The sequence below is a fragment of the Phyllostomus discolor genome, chromosome 2 (genome assembly GCF_004126475.2).
Source record: "Phyllostomus discolor isolate MPI-MPIP mPhyDis1 chromosome 2, mPhyDis1.pri.v3, whole genome shotgun sequence".
NCBI lineage: Eukaryota > Metazoa > Chordata > Mammalia > Chiroptera > Phyllostomidae > Phyllostomus > Phyllostomus discolor.
The window spans coordinates 105,298,855-105,319,526 of NC_040904.2; the positions used below are offsets into that span (position 1 = coordinate 105,298,855).

General features: G+C 41.5%; 1 protein-coding gene across 13 annotated transcripts in view; it reads left to right on the forward strand.

The window, feature by feature from the left end:
- Positions 1-20,672, forward strand: part of RUBCN (rubicon autophagy regulator) — a 68,146-nt gene that overhangs the window by 40,988 nt on the left and 6,486 nt on the right. For 5 of the 13 annotated variants that reach the window (XM_028504409.2, XM_036018246.1, XM_028504404.2 and 2 more), the window contains exons 6-16: positions 183-339; positions 947-1,480; positions 2,809-2,853; positions 5,109-5,204; positions 5,898-6,013; positions 8,982-9,192; positions 9,659-9,760; positions 12,235-12,309; positions 18,186-18,246; positions 19,526-19,658; positions 20,300-20,445. In XM_028504409.2, the coding sequence (XP_028360210.1) occupies positions 183-339; positions 947-1,480; positions 2,809-2,853; positions 5,109-5,204; positions 5,898-6,013; positions 8,982-9,192; positions 9,659-9,760; positions 12,235-12,309; positions 18,186-18,246; positions 19,526-19,658; positions 20,300-20,445 (1,676 nt within the window). The remainder of the gene's footprint in view (positions 1-182; positions 340-946; positions 1,481-2,808; positions 2,854-5,108; positions 5,205-5,897; positions 6,014-8,981; positions 9,193-9,658; positions 9,761-12,234; positions 12,310-18,185; positions 18,247-19,525; positions 19,659-20,299; positions 20,446-20,672) is intronic. The other 8 variants (XM_028504411.2, XM_028504412.2, XM_028504407.2 and 5 more) reach the window with 3 other exon arrangements.

Consider the following 20,672-nt stretch of genomic DNA (forward strand, 5'->3'; position numbering starts at 1 on the left):
AAGTTTGGACCAAATAGCTTATAAGTGATAGGGCCTGAATTTGAATGCTAGTCTGACTTCTGACTCCATCTGCATAGCAGTCCAAGCCTGCTGCCAAAGGTCAGCTTCTACTAGTGTTTCTGTAGTGCTTAGCACCCCTCTGAGGACCTCTATTCTTGACTCTGAAACATGTTTTTTTGTAGTTTGCCAGAAAGCATGAGAGCCCACTGCTGGTGACGAAGAGTCAGAGCCTGACTGCTCTGCCTGGTTCCACATGCACCCCTCCAACCAGCTTTGCTCAGCATTCCTACTTTGGGTCCTTCTCCAACCTCCACCAATCCGTACCCAACCATGGCCCAGGTATGGGGGCAGGAAGGGGTCGTCATGACATGTATCCCCAACCTGGAAAGAAGACTTGGTGGGTGCTCACAGGCTGGGTATAGATAGAGCCTTGGATTGGTGCAGTTTGTCAAGCTTCATGTCTTAATAATGGACTTCTTAAAAAGTTATACAGCAACTAGACTAAGATAATTCAGTAGAATCATTAGCGTAACAGAGGAAAGAGGTGTTTTTAGATTCCCCTGGGTTTCTAATCTGCATTGCCAAGAAGGCATTTCAATAATAATAGCTAACATGTGTTGAATGCCTACCATATGCCAGGCTCTGTTGTAAGCAGTTGATCCTCAAAACAGTCCTATGAAGTGGGTGTTATTATTGCTCATTTTACAGAGGAGGAATGCATACTAATAAGCCATGAAGCCACTGTTTTAAGAGCTTGTTTTCTTGGCTCAGCTGCTTCTAAGTAATTTTTTACTCACCTTAAATGATTTAGCTTTTCTGAGGTGACACCATGTGTTCTGAGCACCCAGTAATGATAGGGAGTTTGATCCTTAGTTGTGGAGAAGCTCTTCATATATACCAAAGGCTTCCAGCTCACTTTTTCCTTTCTTTTCTTTTTACATTCTAGAAAGAAGATCTACTTCCTTTTCTCTCTCTGGCTCTTCCTGGAAATCTCAAGAAAACAGGAGACATGTCTCCCCAGCAGAAGATCAGACCATCCAAGCCCCTCTGCTTCCAGTCTCTGCATTAGCCAGGGAATCCCCCTCAACAACAAATGAGATGACCTCCAGCACTCTGACCAGCCCTGTAGAATCATCCTGGGTCAGCAGCCAGAATGACTCCCCAAGTGATGTCAGTGAGGGGCCGGAGTACTTGGCCATTGGCAACCTGGACTCTCGAGGCCGGACCTCCAGTTGTCAGAGTCACAGCAGCCATACAGAGAGCAGCAGCTCCAATTTGTTCTCCTCCAGCAGTTCCCAGAAGCCAGATTCTGCTGCTTCTTCCCTAGTGGACCAAAATGGAGGTGGGCAGAGCCAGCTGTCCAGTGTCCTTCGCAGGTCCAGCTTCTCAGAGGGCCAGACACTCACTGTCACCAGTGGAACAAAGAAGAGCCATATTCGCTCCCATTCGGATACCAACATTGTCTCCAGAGGAACCCCAGGTAATGGTAACCACCAGGCCCCGAGTTAGTATGGCGGCCTCCTGAATTTTTCTTTGGATAGAAGGCAGAGTTTGCTTTTAAGGGTCTGCAAATGGCAGACAGAGAAGTTATGTTTTGGATGACATGATGGTATGCTGCTTCTAACAAAAGAGAAGTTTGTAATGTAACACAGATAACCAAGAAATGTCTGAGAATATTTGTGTTTGTTCCTTTATACACTGCTAAGTAGTAAATGCCTTCCTGGATTCTTTCACTAGTTCTTTAGCATCCGAGCATACGTAGTGTGACTCGTCACAGTTCAAGTTTTACATGTATCCTTGAGACAGAGGGGAAGTACTAATAAGCTTTAAAAATAATTCCATTAAATTCCTTCCCTTCCTGTGGTTTCTGAGAAGTTTGGTCAGCATGTACTATGAATATGAGAGAGGCAAAGTGATATTAAGATCTGATTAAAACTAGGGATATAGTGAGTGTAGGGTGATGTAAGTTAGTGAACAAGGACAGACTGCATCACTAAATCAGGCTGAAAGACAGGTAAGGAGCAGAGAGTGCTGTATTCACAAGGAAGGTGGGTCTCATTGCTTTTGCCATCTTCCTGCCCTCATCTTCCCTGGAATGTTGGTGCCTGGCAGGCTTTGGTTGGGTCTCATTTATAAGAGAATCTCCATAACAGCAAATGTAACATGGACCTTTGTGCTTAAAGTCAGTTCTGTGTGGGAAAGCCCGAGAAATAAAATATACAAAGTTAAGAACAAAAAAGGATTTCCTTTAGCAAGTAGAGCTGCCACTGATTTCTCTTCATAATTTATCAAAAGGTGAGAGCTAAGGCCCTCATCTGAAACTTCTGAAGGGCAAACTTTGTCTCTGTTTTCCTGTCAAGAGTGTGGTTTGGCTTGTTGGAACTCTTTAAGGAAAACAAAACTCCAAGTCAAAGCCTGTCTGCCCAAGAGCTTTTTTAGATATGAAGAGTGCTAAGGTGAGAGCCTCGATTCACATTTCCTGCTGCAGGCCTGGTGTCTACTATATGCCAGGCCACTGGTCGTTGAACATGTAATATTTCCCTGTCCTCATTCTTGAATCCTCCTGGAGTCCAGAAACCATGACAATCTGCCTTGGAAAAGGGAGCCAGAGAAAACCTAAGCAGAAGGGTCTGAGGGAATGTGGGTCACATACAGCTTCTTGGACGAGTCTTTCTTCCTTCAGCACAAGGGTTCCCTCTCGGTAGTTAAATCCCCACCTCCTCTAAATAAAAGGACACTCTTTTTCACTTTCTCTATTCTCCTTTCCTCTCTCTGGATTCACCTCTGCACCTGTGTGTCTACATGCAGGAGGCCCCAGGAATATCACCATTATAGTTGAAGATCCTGTTGCAGGTTTGGGAGCCAGTCCTCCTCCTTTCTGTGTGCCACCTCCTCCTGCTGCTCCTCTGTGACTGGTGTGCTTGGTTCAGAACCTCCTTTTCCATTCTGGTGTCAAATCAAGTCTGGCTAGTCTGGTTCTGCTGTGATACTTGTACCTGTCTGGAAAATGGTACCAATATGTTGCACGATATGTTCTCTGCCCACAACTTCCAAATGCTTCATTCACTCTCCCAACTGCTCTGGGTAGCAAAGTCAAGGCTTGTCAGACCTGTTTGTCCAAAGATGAAACTGAGACCTGCCATTTATTTAAGGCATTATGATGAATCAGTGGCAGAATTTTTCTTAAAACTGAGAACTTAGAACACATTACTTTATTTTCCTTGAATTAACACCAGAATGTCTTTTCTTTGCTGTCTATGGTCTTGGATGTGGATGCATGTTTTTTCGCTTCTAGAGTCTCCTGTTTCCTTTCCCTGTTATCCATCTTCCTTCCCCTATCAGGTTCTCCCTACCCCTCATTCCAGCCATTGCATAGGACTTTTCTAGTGACTTTGTTTCTGTGGTTTTCACAGTGGTGTTAAACTGAATGTTGTGTACCATAATGTACAGAGATATTAACCTTAGACTGTGTCTGCAAGACAGTGGTGAGGGAGGACTGAAAACCATGTTCTCTTGGTAATGGGGTGAAGTCACTGGGTATGTTAACTTGGAAAAGAGAAGGTTAAAGAGGAATAAGTCCGTGAGACCATTGTTTAGAGGAGCGTTGTTCTTGAGATGAGAAATTTTAAGAAGACAGATTTTAAGTGAGTATGGGAAAAGTCTAAGAATTAGAGATGTTCAGTTGAGTGGGCAGCATCAGGAGGTAGTGAGCTCAGTAAGCAAGACTGAGTGGCCTTTACATATTGTAAAGGACTAGGGCGCTGGTGTTGGAGTTTGTGTGGTACTCTGAGTTTGACTGGGGACCTCAAAGATCCCTTCCAAGTCATGGTTTCTTAACAAGGCATCATGGTAACTGCTGGTTTGCCTTCAGGCCAACACTGAGGAGCAGAGGCAAGACTAACAGAAATCTTTGAGGCCCAAGGAAAACACAAAGTTATCTGTCACCATGTAGTAGCATGTTTTGTGAGAGGAGCAACGACAAATTGGCACCATCTGCCAGGGAAATGGGTTGGATGCAGCTCAGTCATTTATTCTCCCTGAGCATACAGCTCATTTCTCAGGCACCCACCTGCTTTCCTGCCTGCTCTTCCTTCTGTGATGCTGGAATTTTATTTATCTTTGGAGAATTTCAGTTTCTCAGTTCTTGTGAGCTCTGCCTGCTGCTATTGCTCCACTCCCAACTTTCATTGTTCCTTGAAAGCTTCTACACATGCACTTGCTACTTTGCCAGCCTTCTCTCAAAACCTCTCTTCTTCTCCAGTAAGGCTGGGCCTCCAGCCCTTTGGTTACAGGGCATCGTCCTCGGCTTCTCTCACATTGTCTTGATGCTTCTTTTAAGGATATTGCTGGATTTTGTTTTGTTGTTCTGCCATTTCAGAAGTGGGTTATATTTGTAGGTATGACAAATTTACATTTCAGGTTGAAGGGAAGCCATATTCTGGTGTTTCCTCAATGAGTCTAACCCTTCTGATACTGTTTTAAAACCTAGTGTCAAGGTATCAGAAAAACTTCAATGTGCTTTTTTGTTGTTGTTAAAGATTTTATTTATTTATTTTTAGAGAGGGAAGGGAGGGGGGAGAGAGACAGAAACATCAATGTGCGGTTGCTGGGGGCCGTGGCCTGCAACCTAGGCATGTGCCCTGACTGGGAATCGAACCTGCGACACTTTGGTTTGCAGCCCACGCTGAATCCACTGAGCTACGCCAGCCAGTAATGTGCTTATTTTTGCTTTACCACATGAAGACAGTTTTGTAAATTGGTTTGTCAAGGGGGTAGAAGTTGACTGATATTTTTGAACATTTGGTAAGAAAATGGGAGAACAGAGAACTAAATTCATGAATCCACTTTCATTTGATTCTTTTTCATCTTTGTGTTGTTTCATTCTGGGTCATGTTTTTCTCTTCTCCCCTTAGAATAGACTGACTTCCCACTCCTTCCCGCCATGTGTTCCTGCATTCTTGAACTGCCCCCTGTTGGTGTGCCTCCTCTCTCCCATTTGGGAGGGCATTGGGAATGGGAGCAGTTAAATGATAAAAGGCCAAAGTTGGGAATGCATCTGTGTTCACTTTGTATGTGTGTTTTTACTCCCTGCTGGTCACTGACACTAGAATCCTGCAATGATAAGTCGAAGTTGAGAGGCCACTTGCCCTACTCTGGCCAAAGCAGTGAAGTCGGCATACCCAGCTCCTTGTACATGGAGTATGGTAAGTGAGGACTGGGAAGACCAGGGCTGCGATTATGTCTTTGCTCTCCCCTTGTGCCTGCTAAGCTCTGAGCCATGTGGCTCATCTCAGCTCTTTGGAGGGTACACATGGTACAATCTCACTCTCCCTTTCGTCATTTTCAACCCCTGTGTTAGAAATCACACTGCCCCTCCATTTCTCTTGCTTCTCTCTGACTTAGGGGTCCCACCCTCTTATGCTGTGGGTGTTACCACTGTGAATGTCTGTTGAGCCAGATGGAGTGGCTTTCTGAGAGGGTGAAAAGAGGCTTCAGAGTGTCTGGGCTTAATGACTGGAAGATAAGCTCTCCATGGAAATCATCCATAGGAGGGAACCATTTGTTTCCTTGTCTGACTCTCAGCACAGGTTTTTTGTTTTCTTTGTTGTGGGGTAGGAGGGTGAGTATGTCATCTCAAATTTAGGTGGTAAAAGAATTTTCTCCATGTCCTCTCCATTTATTCCATCATTCTTTAACCAAGAGGCTTAGTGCCCTGGCAGCCTAAAATTCTGAGAAATTCCTTTAAAAGGTAGATATCTTTTTTCCAACCTGTTACCTGGGAAAAACATGGGATCATCATTAGTGGAAAAAACATTAGACTTCTTAAAGAAGCATGACTGTTACAGATTTGCTTTTCAAAGGAGAGTTTTTCATATCCATATTCCATTTTCCCACAGAGGGTGGTCAGTACCTATGCTCAGGTGAAGGCATGTTCCGAAGACCATCAGAAGGGCAGTCCCTTATCAGCTACCTGTCTGAGCAAGACTTCGGCAGCTGTGCAGACTTGGAAAAGGTGAGGAATCTAAGGGGCTACTGAAGAGCCCATAAGTCAGGACATCTGAGGACCTGCAGTGCCATTTGTCCTTAAAGAGGTCGTGGGGTACACAGCAGTAACATGAGTAAAGACTACAGTAAAATTAAGTTCACAGTAAAGATGAGCTCAATAAATTCTATCTCTGGAGAACTCTTCAAGGAGTTGTGCTTCTTGAGTCTAAAAATATTATTGATTATGCCTTAGAAGCTGCCTTAGAGAAGCATTGAATTTTAGCCCCATGATTATGATTTCCTTGAGCTTGGGACCTTAGAGGAAAACTGTTTCCAGAATCAACTTCTGTATTTTGTTCTAAGATTCAGATTTGTTTGTAATAAATAACTTCCCTTTAGAACTTTATAGCTTACAAAGCACTTTATCTTTTTTTTGGGGGGGGGGGTCCTGGTGTGCTTTTTAAATTTGTTTTTAACGAATAGCATAGTTGCATAGTTAAAAAATAAGCAATACTACAAGACTTACAAAGAAAAACTACAAAGCAACCCTGCCCCATATCTCTCAACCCTCTCTGGCTACTTTCATGTATTTTTATCATATTTCTTTTTTTTAAAATATATTTTATTGATTATGCTATTACAGTTGTCCCATTTTCCCCCCTTCATTCCCCTCCACCTTGCACACCCTCTCCCACCCACATTAGTTCATGTTCATGTGTCATACTTATAAGTTTTTTAGCTTCTATATTTCCCATACTCTTCTTACCCTTCTGTCTATTTTCTCCCTACCATCTATGCTACTTATTCTCTGTACCTTTTCCCCATCTCTCCTCCTCCCACTCCCCTGTTGCTAACCCTCCATGTGATCTCCATTTCTGTGGTTCTCTTCCTGTTCTAGTTGTTTGCTTAGTTTGTTTTTTGTTTTTGTTTTAGGTGTGGTTGTTAATAACTGTGAGTTTGCTGTCATTTTACTATACATGTTTTCTATCTTCTTTTTCTTAGATAAGACCCTTTAACATTTCATATAATAAGGGCTTGGTGATGATGAACTCCTTTAACTTGACCTTATCTGAGAAGCACTTTATCAGCCCTTCCATTCTAAATGAAAGCTTTGCTAGATAGATCAATCTTGGATATAGGTCCTTGCCTTTCATGACTTGGAATACTTCTTTCCAGCCCCTTTTTGCCTGTAAGATCTCTTTTGAGAAATCAGCTGACAGTCTGATGGGAACTCCTTTGTAGGTTACTGTCTCCTTATCTCTTGCTGCTTCTAGGATTCTCTCCTTCATTTTCATCTTGGCTAATGTAATTATGATGTGCCTTGGTGTGTTCCTCCTTGGGTCCAACTTGTTTGGGACTCTCTGAGCTTCCTGGACTTCCTGAAAGTCTATTTCCTTCTCCAGATTGGGGAAGTTCTCCTTTATTAATTGTTCAACTAACTTTTCCACTTGGCGCTCTTCCTCTTCCCCTTCTGGTACCCCTATAATTTGGATGTTGGAACATTTCAAGATGTCCTGGAGGTTCCTAAGCCTCTCCTCATTTTTTTTGAATTCTTGTTTCTTCATTCTTTTCTGTTTGGTTGTTTCTTCCTTCTGGTCCACTCCATTAATTTGAGTCCCAGTTTTCTTCCCATCACTATTGGTTCCCTGTGCATTATCCTTTATTTCTCTTATCATGGCCTTCATTTTTTCATCTAATTTGAGACCAAATTCAACCACTTCTGTGAGCATCCTGATCACCAGTGCTTTGAACTATGCATCTGATAGGTTGGCTATCTGTTGGTTGCTTAATTGTATTTGCTGTGGTGCTTTGGTCTGTTCTACTGTTAGGACCTTTTTTTTTTTTTTGTCTTGTTGCACCTGTTGTGTTTGAGGGGCAGAGCCTTAGGTGTTTATCAGGGCAGGGCAACCTAGTAGCTGGGGTGTGACGCTATAAGTGGGGGTGGGGTCCAAGAGGGAACAATGGCACTTGGTACGCTCTCTGTCAGATTTCAGTCCCTTCCACCACTTCCCCCCAGCAAACTGGGCCTTTCTGGTGCTGATTCCCATGTGAGTGGGCTTGTGTACGTTCTAGGACCCTGTGGGTCTGTCTCTCCAATGAACTCTCCTGTGAGGCTGGGAGTCTCTCCCTGTGTCTCAACCTCCACAGGTCTTTTCAATCGGTGTTTTGAGGCTTTATTTCACTGCACTGGGACCCTGGGTTGCACAATCTGTCTTGCTCCCCAGTTTCGCCTGGTTTATCTGGGCACCAATGTGGGACTGCTGGGTCAGCCAGCTGTCTTGTGTGCAGTGCTTTGCTTCACAATCGCTGTCTCAATGAGTCTGCTTGTTGCCACCCCATGTCCGTGGTCTGCAAGCCACCGCTTGTGCACCCAGGGTCCGCCCACTGCGGTCTTGCGCACCCCGGGTGCCTTGTGCACCGTGCCACTGCTTTTTGTGCTGCAGCCCCTCTCTGCCCGGTGGTCTGACTCTGCTCCTCCTACCGGTCTGGATGTATGTCTATTTTAACTCCTTAGTTGTCCAACTTCCACACAGTTCAACTTCCTGTCAGTTCTGGTTCTTATTTTGTTTCTAAATTGTTGTTGTCCTTATTTTAGTTGTGCGAGGAGGCACAGTGTGTCTACCTACGCCTCCATCTTGGCCGGAAGTCCTCAGCACTTTATCTTGAGACATCACATTTACCCTAATAATTTGTGTTCAGGTGTATGGCTTTAGGAAAGACCCTGATATGAAATTCTGGACCTCTTCTCTGTCATGTTTTTATGTAGAAAGTAGGACAGGAAGGCCAGACATGAACAGGTATGAGAGCAGAGAGAATGTAGAGCACCTTTTCTGACCCTGAGCTTTCCTTTTAGTAGAAGTGTACATTTCTCCTGGGTGATCTGAGTAAAAGCAGTACATTCTTTGGAAGCTTTATCTCCAACACTGTAATCAGTGAGGCGTTCAATACTTCTAACCCTTTGCTGAACAACTTTGTTGATGCTTTCCTTCACCCAGGAAAATGCCCACTTCAGCATCTCCGAGTCCTTGATAGCTGCCATTGAATTAATGAAGTGCAACATGATGAGTCAGTGCCTAGAAGAGGAGGAGGAGGAGGGAGAAGACAGTGACAGGGAGATCCAGGAACTGAAGCAGAAGATCCGCCTTCGTCGCCAGCAGATCCGCACCAAGAATCTACTCCCTGTGTACCAGGAGACTGAGCATGGAAGTGAGTGATGTGTGAAAACCTCTGTTCCTGCTTCTTCAGGGCTTCAGGACAAGATTCGGTGCTTCTTGGGTTTTCTTTTCTGTCTTAATTTGAGATGTTATAACCAAGTCAAGGTTCCCTCTTTCTGTCAGAGTTCTGTTCTATTTTTTTTCTAGCAGACCAGAGTCCTAGGGTTTATCTGTGTCCTACCTCAGAAATACCTTCCAAGAAATGGGTTTCTGATACGAAGAGAACTAAGACCACTGGCCCCAGATTTACTTCCCAGATAGTAGTACCTTCTATTTACATGAAATTTTCTAAATTTCATGAATAAAGTGGGGATCAACCAGCAAGAAGAACTAGTTTCCACTTCCCCAGTATCACTCCCAAGGTTCTATTAACTTCTTCGTTGAAATTGTTAATCCAGAAGAAGTAGGAGATGTTTTTCTGTCCTGTTTATTCCCTCCCTGACTTTTCTTATTAACAGGCTTTCGAGTCACGTCCAGCAGCTCCCAGTTCAGTTCGCGTGATTCCGCACAGTTCTCTGACTCTGGCTCTGCTGATGAGGTTGATGAGTTTGAAATCCAAGGTAAGAAGTGACATTCTGTTTCAAGGGAGCTTGCATTACTGGTTTCTTTGAATTTCAAGTCATAGACTGAGAAACTTTCCCTAAGTAGGGATCTTCAATATAGTCCATTAGGGAATGTTGTTGGCTATTGTAAGGGATAGCCTCTCTTGTAAAAAACGAAACCTCTTTAAAATTTAAGCAGAAAAGAACACAAAAAGGAAGCGTTCCAGGGGGAGTGGACTGGCTGTTGAAGTCACCCTGCTGCTTCTTCCTCTTTTGCACCTTTCTCTTGGCTTCTCAGATTCCTCCTGGTAAGAGCCTAGGACTGGCCCATACCTACATGAAATTAGGATCTTATTCTCTTGTACACCATAACACAACTGTAACTGTTTCAATATGTTTATAAGGAGCTTGATTATAATCCTAAGAGAAAAGGACAGAAAGAGTCACTGGGCAGGGAGCGGAAGAAAAATACAGTTCACAAAGTAGAGCTTTATTTTTCTGTCCTACTCGCGCTAAGTTGCTTAACAGAATCACAGACTCTTGTAGTTGTTCTTGCTGTCATAAGCATCTGTTTAGAGAAGGGGAGGTGTTCTAATCTGGGAAGGCAGTTGCGTTAAATTAGGTTAACCCATGATTAATGGGTTAATTAATTCCTGCAAATCATAGATTTCTTCAAATTCATATCAGTGTAACAAACCAACAAACAGACAGACAAACCAACCAAAAAATTGTTCATGGACATCATCAGAGGATGATGAATAGATAGATCTTTTATTGCATGAGGCTCTGACTTCTTGTTTCTACCAGTCTAGAGCGCCCATTCACCTACACAGACCTCCAGGTGTCGTAGCTGGTTTTTTCTCATCCAGAAATACAATTTTTATGCAAATTTTTCTAGGTTTTTAGGAAATCCTTCTGTATTCTCCTTAATGTATCTGATTTCTATCTATTACAATAGTAGTCACTTAAAACTCGTTATTATTATTTACTGGCTTATATATGGTTTTCCAACAGTTCTCCGATTCTCTTACACCAACTGAATGTCCTGTGATTCAATCCTAACACTAACTTTTGGAGCACAGACCTGACCCCACAGCTTAAGGCCTCAATCCCGTGAGACTATCCCCACTTAGATGCCAGCCGCAAATGGGGTTACCAGGCTACCCACAGGTCTCTCCAGCCAACTACAAATTCAGGGGTTCCTATGACTCCCTACTCAGGTTCAATAATTAGCTAGAATGACTCACAGAACACAATAAAGCACTATGCGTACAATTACAGTTTATTATAAAGGATAAAATGAACAGTTACATGCTCATTTTTATGTACACAGGTACATAGTACAAGGCCCTAAAGTGTCCACAGGAACTTATGTCCCTGTGGAGTCAGGGTGTGCCACTATCCTAGTACATTAATATGTTTGTTCACCAGTGAGGAAGCTTTCCCAGACCTCATCATTGTGAATTTTTATCAAGGTTTCATCATGTACGTATGAGTGATTAAATCACTGACCATTGGTGATTAGGCCTAATCTAAGGACCTCTCCCCTCCTGGGGAATTGGGGTTGGGGTTAAAAGTTCTTCTGGTAACCTGGCCTATCCAAGGTATCTGGATGCCCTCTAAGGGTCCCCCTATTAAACAGCATAAACTCAGACATAGTAGAAAGGGCTTATTATGGATAACAGAAGACATTCCTGTCACTGAGAAAATAACAAGGACTTTAAGAGCTCTGTGCCAGGAACCAGTCCAAAAACCAAATACATATATTTTTATTATACTATAGTCTGTGATTGACTTGATGTCCAAATTAGAAAAAAAAAATAAAAAGGTTTGCCTCTTGGGATCAAAGTCAGAATTTCATGAGCTTAATATTAAAGTACATTTAAAACATGCTACTTCACTGGGTGTGGATAAGTCTGTTCCTTGCAGCAAAGCAAAGAGCGATGGGAAGCTGTGTAAACTGGAAGGAGCCAAACTTGGAATAGCCTGCCTGAGGGTAGCATGAAATACACCAGTGGGCCTAGAAAAGATGTTTAATCAACTAACTGTCTAGTCAGTTGAAAATAGAAATCCTTAAAGGAAAAGACCTTAAGGCAGGTTTCCTCAGACTCTAGGCCTCATATTCTTTGTTGTGATAGACTGTCCTGTGCCTTGGGGCATGTTAGCATCATCCTAGCCTCTGCCCTCTAGATGCCAGTAGCATACCACCCTCTCCCACAGCTATGACAATCAAAAATGTCTCCAGACATTGCTAGTTACAAAATCTGGCAAAATCTTCCTCCAGTTGAGAACCAACTACAGTGAAGAGTATGCCTCTAGAGTACTTGTAGAGTGTGCCTATAGTTTTAAGTTCCTAAAAGTACCGTAGTTCCATCTTTTGGAACAAAGTCAAGTCCTGATTCCAGGAATGTGTGGTATAGAACTGTCATTTTCATTGATTTACTTCCTGTCTGAATACTAAAGGGCCCCCTTTTATAATCATTATTACGCAGATGGTAGCGAAGGATCTAACCTGACTCACATGTCAAAGAACGGACTCTCAGTGTCAATGGCCTCGATGTTTTCAGGTAGTCTGTGTTGCGAGTGGGTGTGCTTATACATGCATGCGTGTGAATGTTTGCACTAGTCTTTGTATGTAGTTTATGTGACACCCATGAAGGTTAGGAAACTACTGGGTCTGGAGAACTAGCTGGGCAAAACTGGACTTAATCCAGCTAACACCTTAGCTGTTCATTTTCTTCCACTTCGTATGACCCCAACAATCCTCCTCACTGAGATTGTCCTTTTTTACCTTTCCCTACAGTGATACTTATAGATGAAGTGGTTGTTATGTCTGATGGAGGTAGTAGACAGTTTAGAAGGGAATGGTCAGGTGAAAAAATTTTAGTTCAAATCTATAGCTGAGCTACTGCCACACATCCAGATAGCAAAAGTCACATAGAATGGTATGAAACTTAGTGCCTCTTTAGAGTTTTGAATTTGCAGAACCAAAAGCTATCTCTTTTAGGTACTTTGCATACAATTGGGATTTACTTCTACACTGTTTGACTTTAGTAATTGTTTTGTGATCCAAATAGATAGGCCTTCTGTAGGTGGGGCTAACTGTAAGAAAGCAGTTTTCTACTCAAAGTGGCTTTGCAACACACAAACAACAAAACTCAAGACTTTTATTAAACAGTTAATTTTATCAGCAACTAGAATTTGAAATAATTATATAAAATTAGATCAAGATGTAGAGAAATAAAAGTAATTAAGTACCTTTTTCTCTATTTCTGAACTGTTACAGTTTATTCTGACATAGTCTTTCCTTGCTTGAGATGTAACTACCCTGCCACTTTTTAAATGGTTCCTATTGTGCTTACAACCACAGTCCTTTACTAGTGCATTTATTCACTGTAAGACACTTCTCCATCAGCCTGCTTGACCCATAAAGCTTACAATTATTTAATCTTCCTAGTGTCTTTCACCTATTTTGGGCGTGTTAAAGCATTTTTTATACACCAAGAATATGAAACAATTTTCAATTAAAAAACTACTTTTAAAATAATGCTCTTTCTTGTGACCCACATCCCAACATATTGTGGGGCTTAGGGGGAAAGCAATCAGAACAAGCCTCTCACAAAGGTTTTACCTTCTTTTTATACATACATTCCCAATTATGAAAGTATAATATACAATTCATCTTTCTCTGCTCTAGATTTCTTTATTGCTTTCTGTTTCTTTTCATCTGTTTCTGGCCTTTAATCAAGTTTATTACTGGTACCAAATTCTTTCTAAAAAGTGTCATACTTTTCATTAGCAGTCTTTTTTTATCACAGTTAGAGGTTTACAGATCATGTCTAGAGGGTTCTCTCTCTCTCTCTTTCTTTATTTTTTTTTTGATTACCTTAAGTGATCTATTCTATTCAAGAATCTCTTGGGCCCTGGCTGGTGTGGCTCAGTGGATTGAGTGTGGGCCTGAGAACCAAAAGGTCACCAGTTCAATTCCCAGTGAGGGCACATGCCTGGGTTTCAGGCCAGGTTCCTAGTAGGTGTTGTGCAAGAGGCAACCACATGTTTCTCTCCTTCTTTCTCCCTTCCCTTCTCTCTAAACATAAATAAATAAAATTTAATTTAATTTAAAAATGTATAATAATTTTTAGTAAATTTACGAAGTTGTGCAACCATTACCACAATCTAGTTTTAGAACATTTTCAACATCCCATAAGTGCCCATTTATACTTTTTCTTGTTCCTACCTCAAGCCACAGCCCATTGCTAATCTATTTTCTATCTCTGTAGATTTGCCTTTTTTGGACATTCCATATTGATGGAATCATACAATATGTGACCTTTTGTGTCTAGCTTCTTTTACCTTACCTGTTTCTTCTGATGGTCTCTGCCAAACTGGTATGATACCATTCATAGGCTCCTGATTCCAGATAGTCTTTTCAACTTCTTTAGTTTTAGCATTTCGTTGTTCTTTTTACCTCCACACCCCCTCTTTGACCTCTTGTATTACAGCTACGTCAATCTTCCTTTGTACAATAGATTCTTCTAGAATTTCAGTCTTCTGCACATATGTATATAGTGAGGGTCCAATCAAGGGACAGAAATCACACAGTAATTTGAATAAAGAAAGTTTACTATAAAAAATTGTTAACTATAAAAGAACAGACTGACAGAGTTCAGAGGGGAGAGGAGAGGGAATTTCAGGGGAATTTCAGGGGAAAAGGGGAAGGGTTTACAGGAACAAGTATAAAGGACACATGGATAAAAACTAGGGGCGGGTGGAAATGGGAGGGAGGAGGGGAGGTCTGGGTGGGTGGGTTGGGATGGGAGTAAAAGACAGAAAATTGTACTGCAACAACCATTAAAATAAAATTTTAAAAAAAGGATCAAAGTAATGGGAAACTGGCTCATAAGGAGTAAAGAGACCAGTAACGCATACAGAAATAGCAGATATAGGCAGCAGTCACTGTCCCTAGGGCTGAGATAGAGTACCTGGGCTAGGAAGAAATGCAGAAGAGGGCCACATCTCCAAGGCTGAGTTTCAGACCTCCTGGCTCACTGGATGGTACAGAAGTTCTCTGAAGCTGCAGAGCTGCTCTAAGGGAGTGCTAGGGGATGCTGTCCACAGGAGGTGTCATGCCAATGGCCCTCACCAGGAAAGCATTCTCTGGGTGCAGGAGGAGGCTTCCCCCAGAGAGGTGTCATGCCTCAAATCTCAAGAGGAGCCAGAAGTGGCACTTGCTGTGATAATTCTCCAGGAGATGCCAGGGGAAGCTGTTTATGAGAAGTCGCAGTACCTCTGGTAGGCACTCTGCAGCAATGCCACCTAAAGGCATGCTTACCTTGGGGAAATCACTTGCGCTACTGGAGTCAGCCTAGAGGACCAAACAAGAACCAGCAAGAGAAACCCCTTCCTCCTTCAGTGTCCCTCCAGTGCCCTCTACTGACAAAGCCTACAATTGCACCAGCTAGCAAAAGATTAATGTTTACAAGTCCAGGTCCACTATCACAGAACAGACCAAAAAAAAAAAAACAGGTTTGGGCTGAAAAGACAATAAATTGATAACTGGCACAGTGTATAAGGAGGGAGTTCATGAACTATATTTTCTGACAAGTTTTAAAATTATATCCTACTGAAAGCAATCAGTTACTTCTCCCTTCTCTTCCATTTTAAATAATGTGTTTCCCTTTTGTAACAAGAATAATTGTGGTTCTTCATTTTGAAGTGTTTCCTCTTGAGTTAGCGGTTACATAAAATTCACTGGAGTTAAATTTCTAGATGTGTTAGGTATTGTCTTAACTGTTAGAAGCAAAGCAGGATGGAAACCAACATTAAACTGGCCAGTACATTCTGAAGTTAACTCTATTCCTACGCCTTTGTTGTTTTTGCTAGAGTAACAAGGTTTAACCACTTCTTCACTGATCATTGCTATACCACTGTCTGGACATATAAAAGTTCTTCTTATAACATGTCATTATTTATGTTGTTGTTCGTTTTTATATTTTTGAACTCTTTATCCTATTAAAACATCAGAAGCATTTGAAATCATCCTTGTCAAAGAATTGATAAAAAGTTTCGTAATTATGTTAACTTCCATTTGGAAGGCAAGCTTCTTAAACTTCTTTCTAAAGTGTTTTCTTTTGGAGTATATTTAGTACATCCAGGTGAATAACTTCCTCCTCTTTCTTTACTCCCTAATTATCTTATACCCTTGTATCTTATACTTTTATCCAAATACTTGAGTAGCGTTTCAACCACATTAGCTCAATCATTTTCTTGAACGGACTTGAGAGTCAACAAGGTGCAGCAGAAGCCCAGTATCCACAAGGCCTTCATGATGCTTGACCAGTGTCAGGTGTCATGTCCCATTTCATATGAGGCACTGCCTTTTCCTCTTCATTCCTGGGGAAACATCCTCACATCCAACCCATGTGGTCTTCTGCACTCTTGGAAGTATTCATGATTAGCCAGAAAGTCATTGCACCTGTGGTAAAAAAGAAGACACACGATAAAGTATGATTTGATTATATTGAATATTTTCCAAAGAGGGGAGACTGATGTTTTTCTCTCAAAGAAAATAAGACTTTCTCTCTTTGAGGATGAATAATTGCTGAATAGTTTTTATGAAGATGATGGTTTCCTTAGAAATCATGATCATTCACCTCTCCTCTCTGATGTACAGTGTTTTTTTAATAGTCTGGCCTTAAAGTAACAACATTAGTTAGCTCTTTATTCAAGGATATCTGTCTAAGATTTTATCTCACTTTTCCTTTTTTAATCACACTCTAACAAGCTAAAGTTTGCTGTTTGCCTTTAGCCAATTAATCATTTATTTGGGAAATGGTTTCTAAGAACCTATTATGTATAAACCACTCTGAGGATTATGAGGACAACACGAGACTTAAGTACAATCTAAAACAGTGTGTTATTTGGATAAATGTCACAAACCAAATGGTCTGTGAAGGTTTACAATTGCCTAGAACTTTTTTTCTTCTCTTTAGAATGGAATAGACCACTAGCAGTGTATTGGGGTCTGGGTTTTGGTGGTGCAAATTCAGATGGGTAATTATATGTATGAACTTTTTTGTTAAATAAAATAAAATTTGTCATTAACTAGTCAAAAATGTTGCTGTGTTAAGTTTTTCTATGATTAGAGAACATATGAAAGTTGACAGATTCAATTTTGTTCTCTTGTGTACATAGCTTTGAAGACATTCATTTATTAGGAATATTATTTGAATATATACTTGTATTCAGAGCCCAGTATTAAGTATTTTAGGACCAAAATACTTAAGTACAGAGGAATTAGACAACGATCTCAGTTCCTCACAAGATTTTTATCATCTAATGATACATACAAAAAAAATAGAGAGAGGAAATGTGAAGAACAATTCAGCTATTCATGGCCAAGTGCAAAGTGATATCATGCAAGCTCTTTGAGGGTCTTGAATGCAGTAGATTAATCATTGTGTAGATTTAATTAGGAAAAGAAGGTCTTTTCACTGGCATCAAAGGAAATGAGGGACTAGATTTGCCTGAACAGTCTTGTTTTCATGACTTAAATAGGTTCTGTTTACCTTTCTTGAACATGGCTGCTACATTTCACATTATTCCCCCTATCAAAGTTTTTAGGTAGATGAGGTCTCTGGAGGTTCAGACATATCATTATTAGAAATCCTCTTCAAAATCCTTTATCAGAAATATGCATTGAAAAGTCTGAGAGTGCTGTAGTAAAGACCATGTTGAATAGCTCTGTGAACATATGTTAGTTATCAAGCATCTCCAGGGAGTTGCCAAGCTGTAAAGAAGTTCTTTTCTTTCCCGTACCGCTGGACAGGGAGCAAATCTTTCCATGAAGCTTTTTTGTGGATATGGAAGACTTCTCTCATTCAGGGGTAATAGTAATAGTGCTCAAATGTTAGAAGCAAAGTTCCAATTCCACATATATTTAATGAGTAACTTCTGTGATCCAAGTTTTGTTTTAGGTACCGATTCTGTTATTGAAAAAAGAGCTAGCTAGAGTTCTTGCTTCTGAGAGTTTATTATTTAAGAGGGTTTGAGATTTAGAGAACGAGGTAGAGAGTGGAATAATTTATTTTGTGTTTCTGCTTGGTAGAGGATGTGTCCCTGTGTGCCTTAGGATGCTTCCTTTTCTTGTTCACTGTTTGGCACCAAGTCTGAGTTTGTTATTCCACCTGGATTTGTAGCCACTTTGACCTTCTCAGTGCTATGCTTACTGTCACTAATTTGGCCTGGTTGTGATGTGAACAGAGCCAAACTATAAATTATGTGCAGAGCTTCACCTGGACTTTGCTCCTTATTCTGCATAGAATGTAGCACCCGGCTGCTACCCTGAGTGCTTAGCTGGCAATAGCTTGGAAAGGTTTCCATTATTATCCCTCACCATCTCTTTTTCCATTTCCTACTCCACTCACCTCTGATTTCCATTTAGATGAGGACATCAGAAGGAGCACAGCCTCAAACAACAAATCCTTGATTTCCTCCCAGACCTTGTAAGTACTTTTAAAACAATAAATAAAGCCTTTGTTGATTTATAGTGCTCTTTAGATTTCATATGTAAGTGAAATCATATCATATGGTATTTGCCTTTCTCTGTCTGACTTGTTTTACTTAGCATAATATCCTGTAGGTCCATCCATGCTGTTGCAAATGGTAAGATTATGTTCTTTTTAAAGGCCGAGTAATATTCCATTGCTTATGTGTACCACAACTTTTTATCCACTTGTCTGTTGATGGGTACTTGAATTGTTTCCATATCATGGCTATTGTACATAATGCTGCAGTGAACACAGGGTGCATATATCCTTTTGAATTAGTGTTTCAGGTTCTTCAGATATATACCCAGAAGTAGAATTGCTGGGTCTAATAAGCCCAACCTGGCAGTTACAAAATAGTCAGGGGATGTAAAGTGCAGCATAGGGAATATAGTCAACGATATTATAATAATTATGTATGGTGCCAGGTGGGTAATTGAAATATTGGGGGATCACTTTGTAAAGTATTTGACTGTCTAATTACTATGATAAGCACCTGAAACTAATACAAAGTAATATTAAATGTAAACTGTAATTAAAAAATAAAAGCTTTGGGGTATGTGAAGAAACAAACCCATTTCTTAGCATATGGATGGGAAAGACTGCAGATGCAGCCGTCCACATTCACAAAGAGGCAAGGTGAAAGCGATGGGCCTACCTGATGGTGTCCAGCCCAGGAGAAGAGAGCAGAAGATCATTGGTTCAAGGACTGTTGTGGAGGCAAAGCTCACAGTGTGGATTGTTCCTTCTTTTCTGACTGATTATACCAGAGGCCCCCAGAAGAGCAGATATCAAAACTGAGAAGAGCGATCATGATTTCTGACTAAGAAATCAAATCGAACAGGTTCCACATTGTAGTTGCTCATTTGGGAGTAACAGTACCCCTTCATAGTCCACAAAGCAGTTTTCACACTTTATTTTGTAAACACGTGTTATGATCCCCATTTTGCGGTAAAGAAACTGGAGGTTACAGAAAGGAAGTGGTACAGAATTCTTAACTAGCAATGCCATACAATGCTAGTAAGTGGGATATGAGCCTAAGTCTTAGGACTATAAGACCAGTATATTTGCCACTGTATACGTGTGATGATGAGAAAAGAAACTTAGCAGACCGGGGGTACTGCAAGTGTTTTCTCAGCCAAGAAGTCACTGCATATGGTATCAGGCTGTGAAGGGAAGGCTCCCATCTTCCTGTCTTTTCTCTCTGTTCAACCTTCCTTGAATCTCTTTTTTCCAGTTCCCACTGCTTCCTGCACTCCACATCTGCTGAGGCAGTGGCCATGGGGCTCCTGAAGCAATTTGAAGGGATGCAGCTCCCAGCCGCCTCGGAGCTAGAGTGGCTCGTTCCAGAGCATGATGCCCCTCAGAAGGTAGATTCCTCAGCCCTTTTTCTCCACCTCTGTCCAGCCCCAGAAGGTTGTGAGCCTTTTCGATACTGTTCTCTTTTTGTCACATGTCCCCAGTCTAGAATGAGCCTATGTGTCTCCTTCCTTACTCACATAAGACATTCATTATGATTTGTTGAATGAACGAATGAATGTTTGCCTGGGTTTTCCCTAGCAATTGTCAAAACAGGAGATAATGGCTCCTTCACTGTCCTTATTCCATATAACTGCTCACTAGACCCAAAGGCGGAACTCCTGTGTGTGACCACCTTTGAGACACTGCGAGAAAGTGAATTATTCAGATTCTTCTTTGCTCTGTAGTTGAGTAAGGCATGAAGCACCCTGGAACACCAGGGTTCCTGGGGTGGGTTCTGGGACAGCATCAGCAATGGGTGCTACCACACTGGGATGCTGTTTCTGATCCTTTTGCTTCTTGAAACCAAGGACCTCACTTCTAGTAGACAGGTGCCTTACGGTTTCAAGGGCCAAGGTTCCCTGAATCCCTTACCTAATTTATGTGTTCCTGAAATGTCTTTCATTGACTGCTTCTTTCATAACCAGAAGGTTCAAGCATGTGGGTTCCCCCAGACTGTTCATGTTAGATCACCCTGTGTTTTCTCCTGCAGCTCCTGCCCATCCCTGACTCACTACCCATCTCACCAGATGATGGGCAGCACGCTGACATCTACAAACTGCGTATTCGTGTTCGTGGCAACCTGGAGTGGGCCCCACCCCGGCCTCAGATAATTTTTAATGTTCATCCAGCCCCAACGTGAGTAGCCAGTGGCTATGCCTCTGAAAAACAGATACATTCTCTTTGGATTGTTAGAGCTATCTCCTCATCCCCTTTTCTCTGTATCAACTGTATATCCCACACAATTCTGAAAGGCAGGAGAGGATTGTCCATTTTGTCTGTAAGTCTTATTCTTAATCCTCCCACTCCTTCCCAGAGCTACATGGAAACGAGGTCTTTTATCATTGGCCTTTCTAAACCTGTTA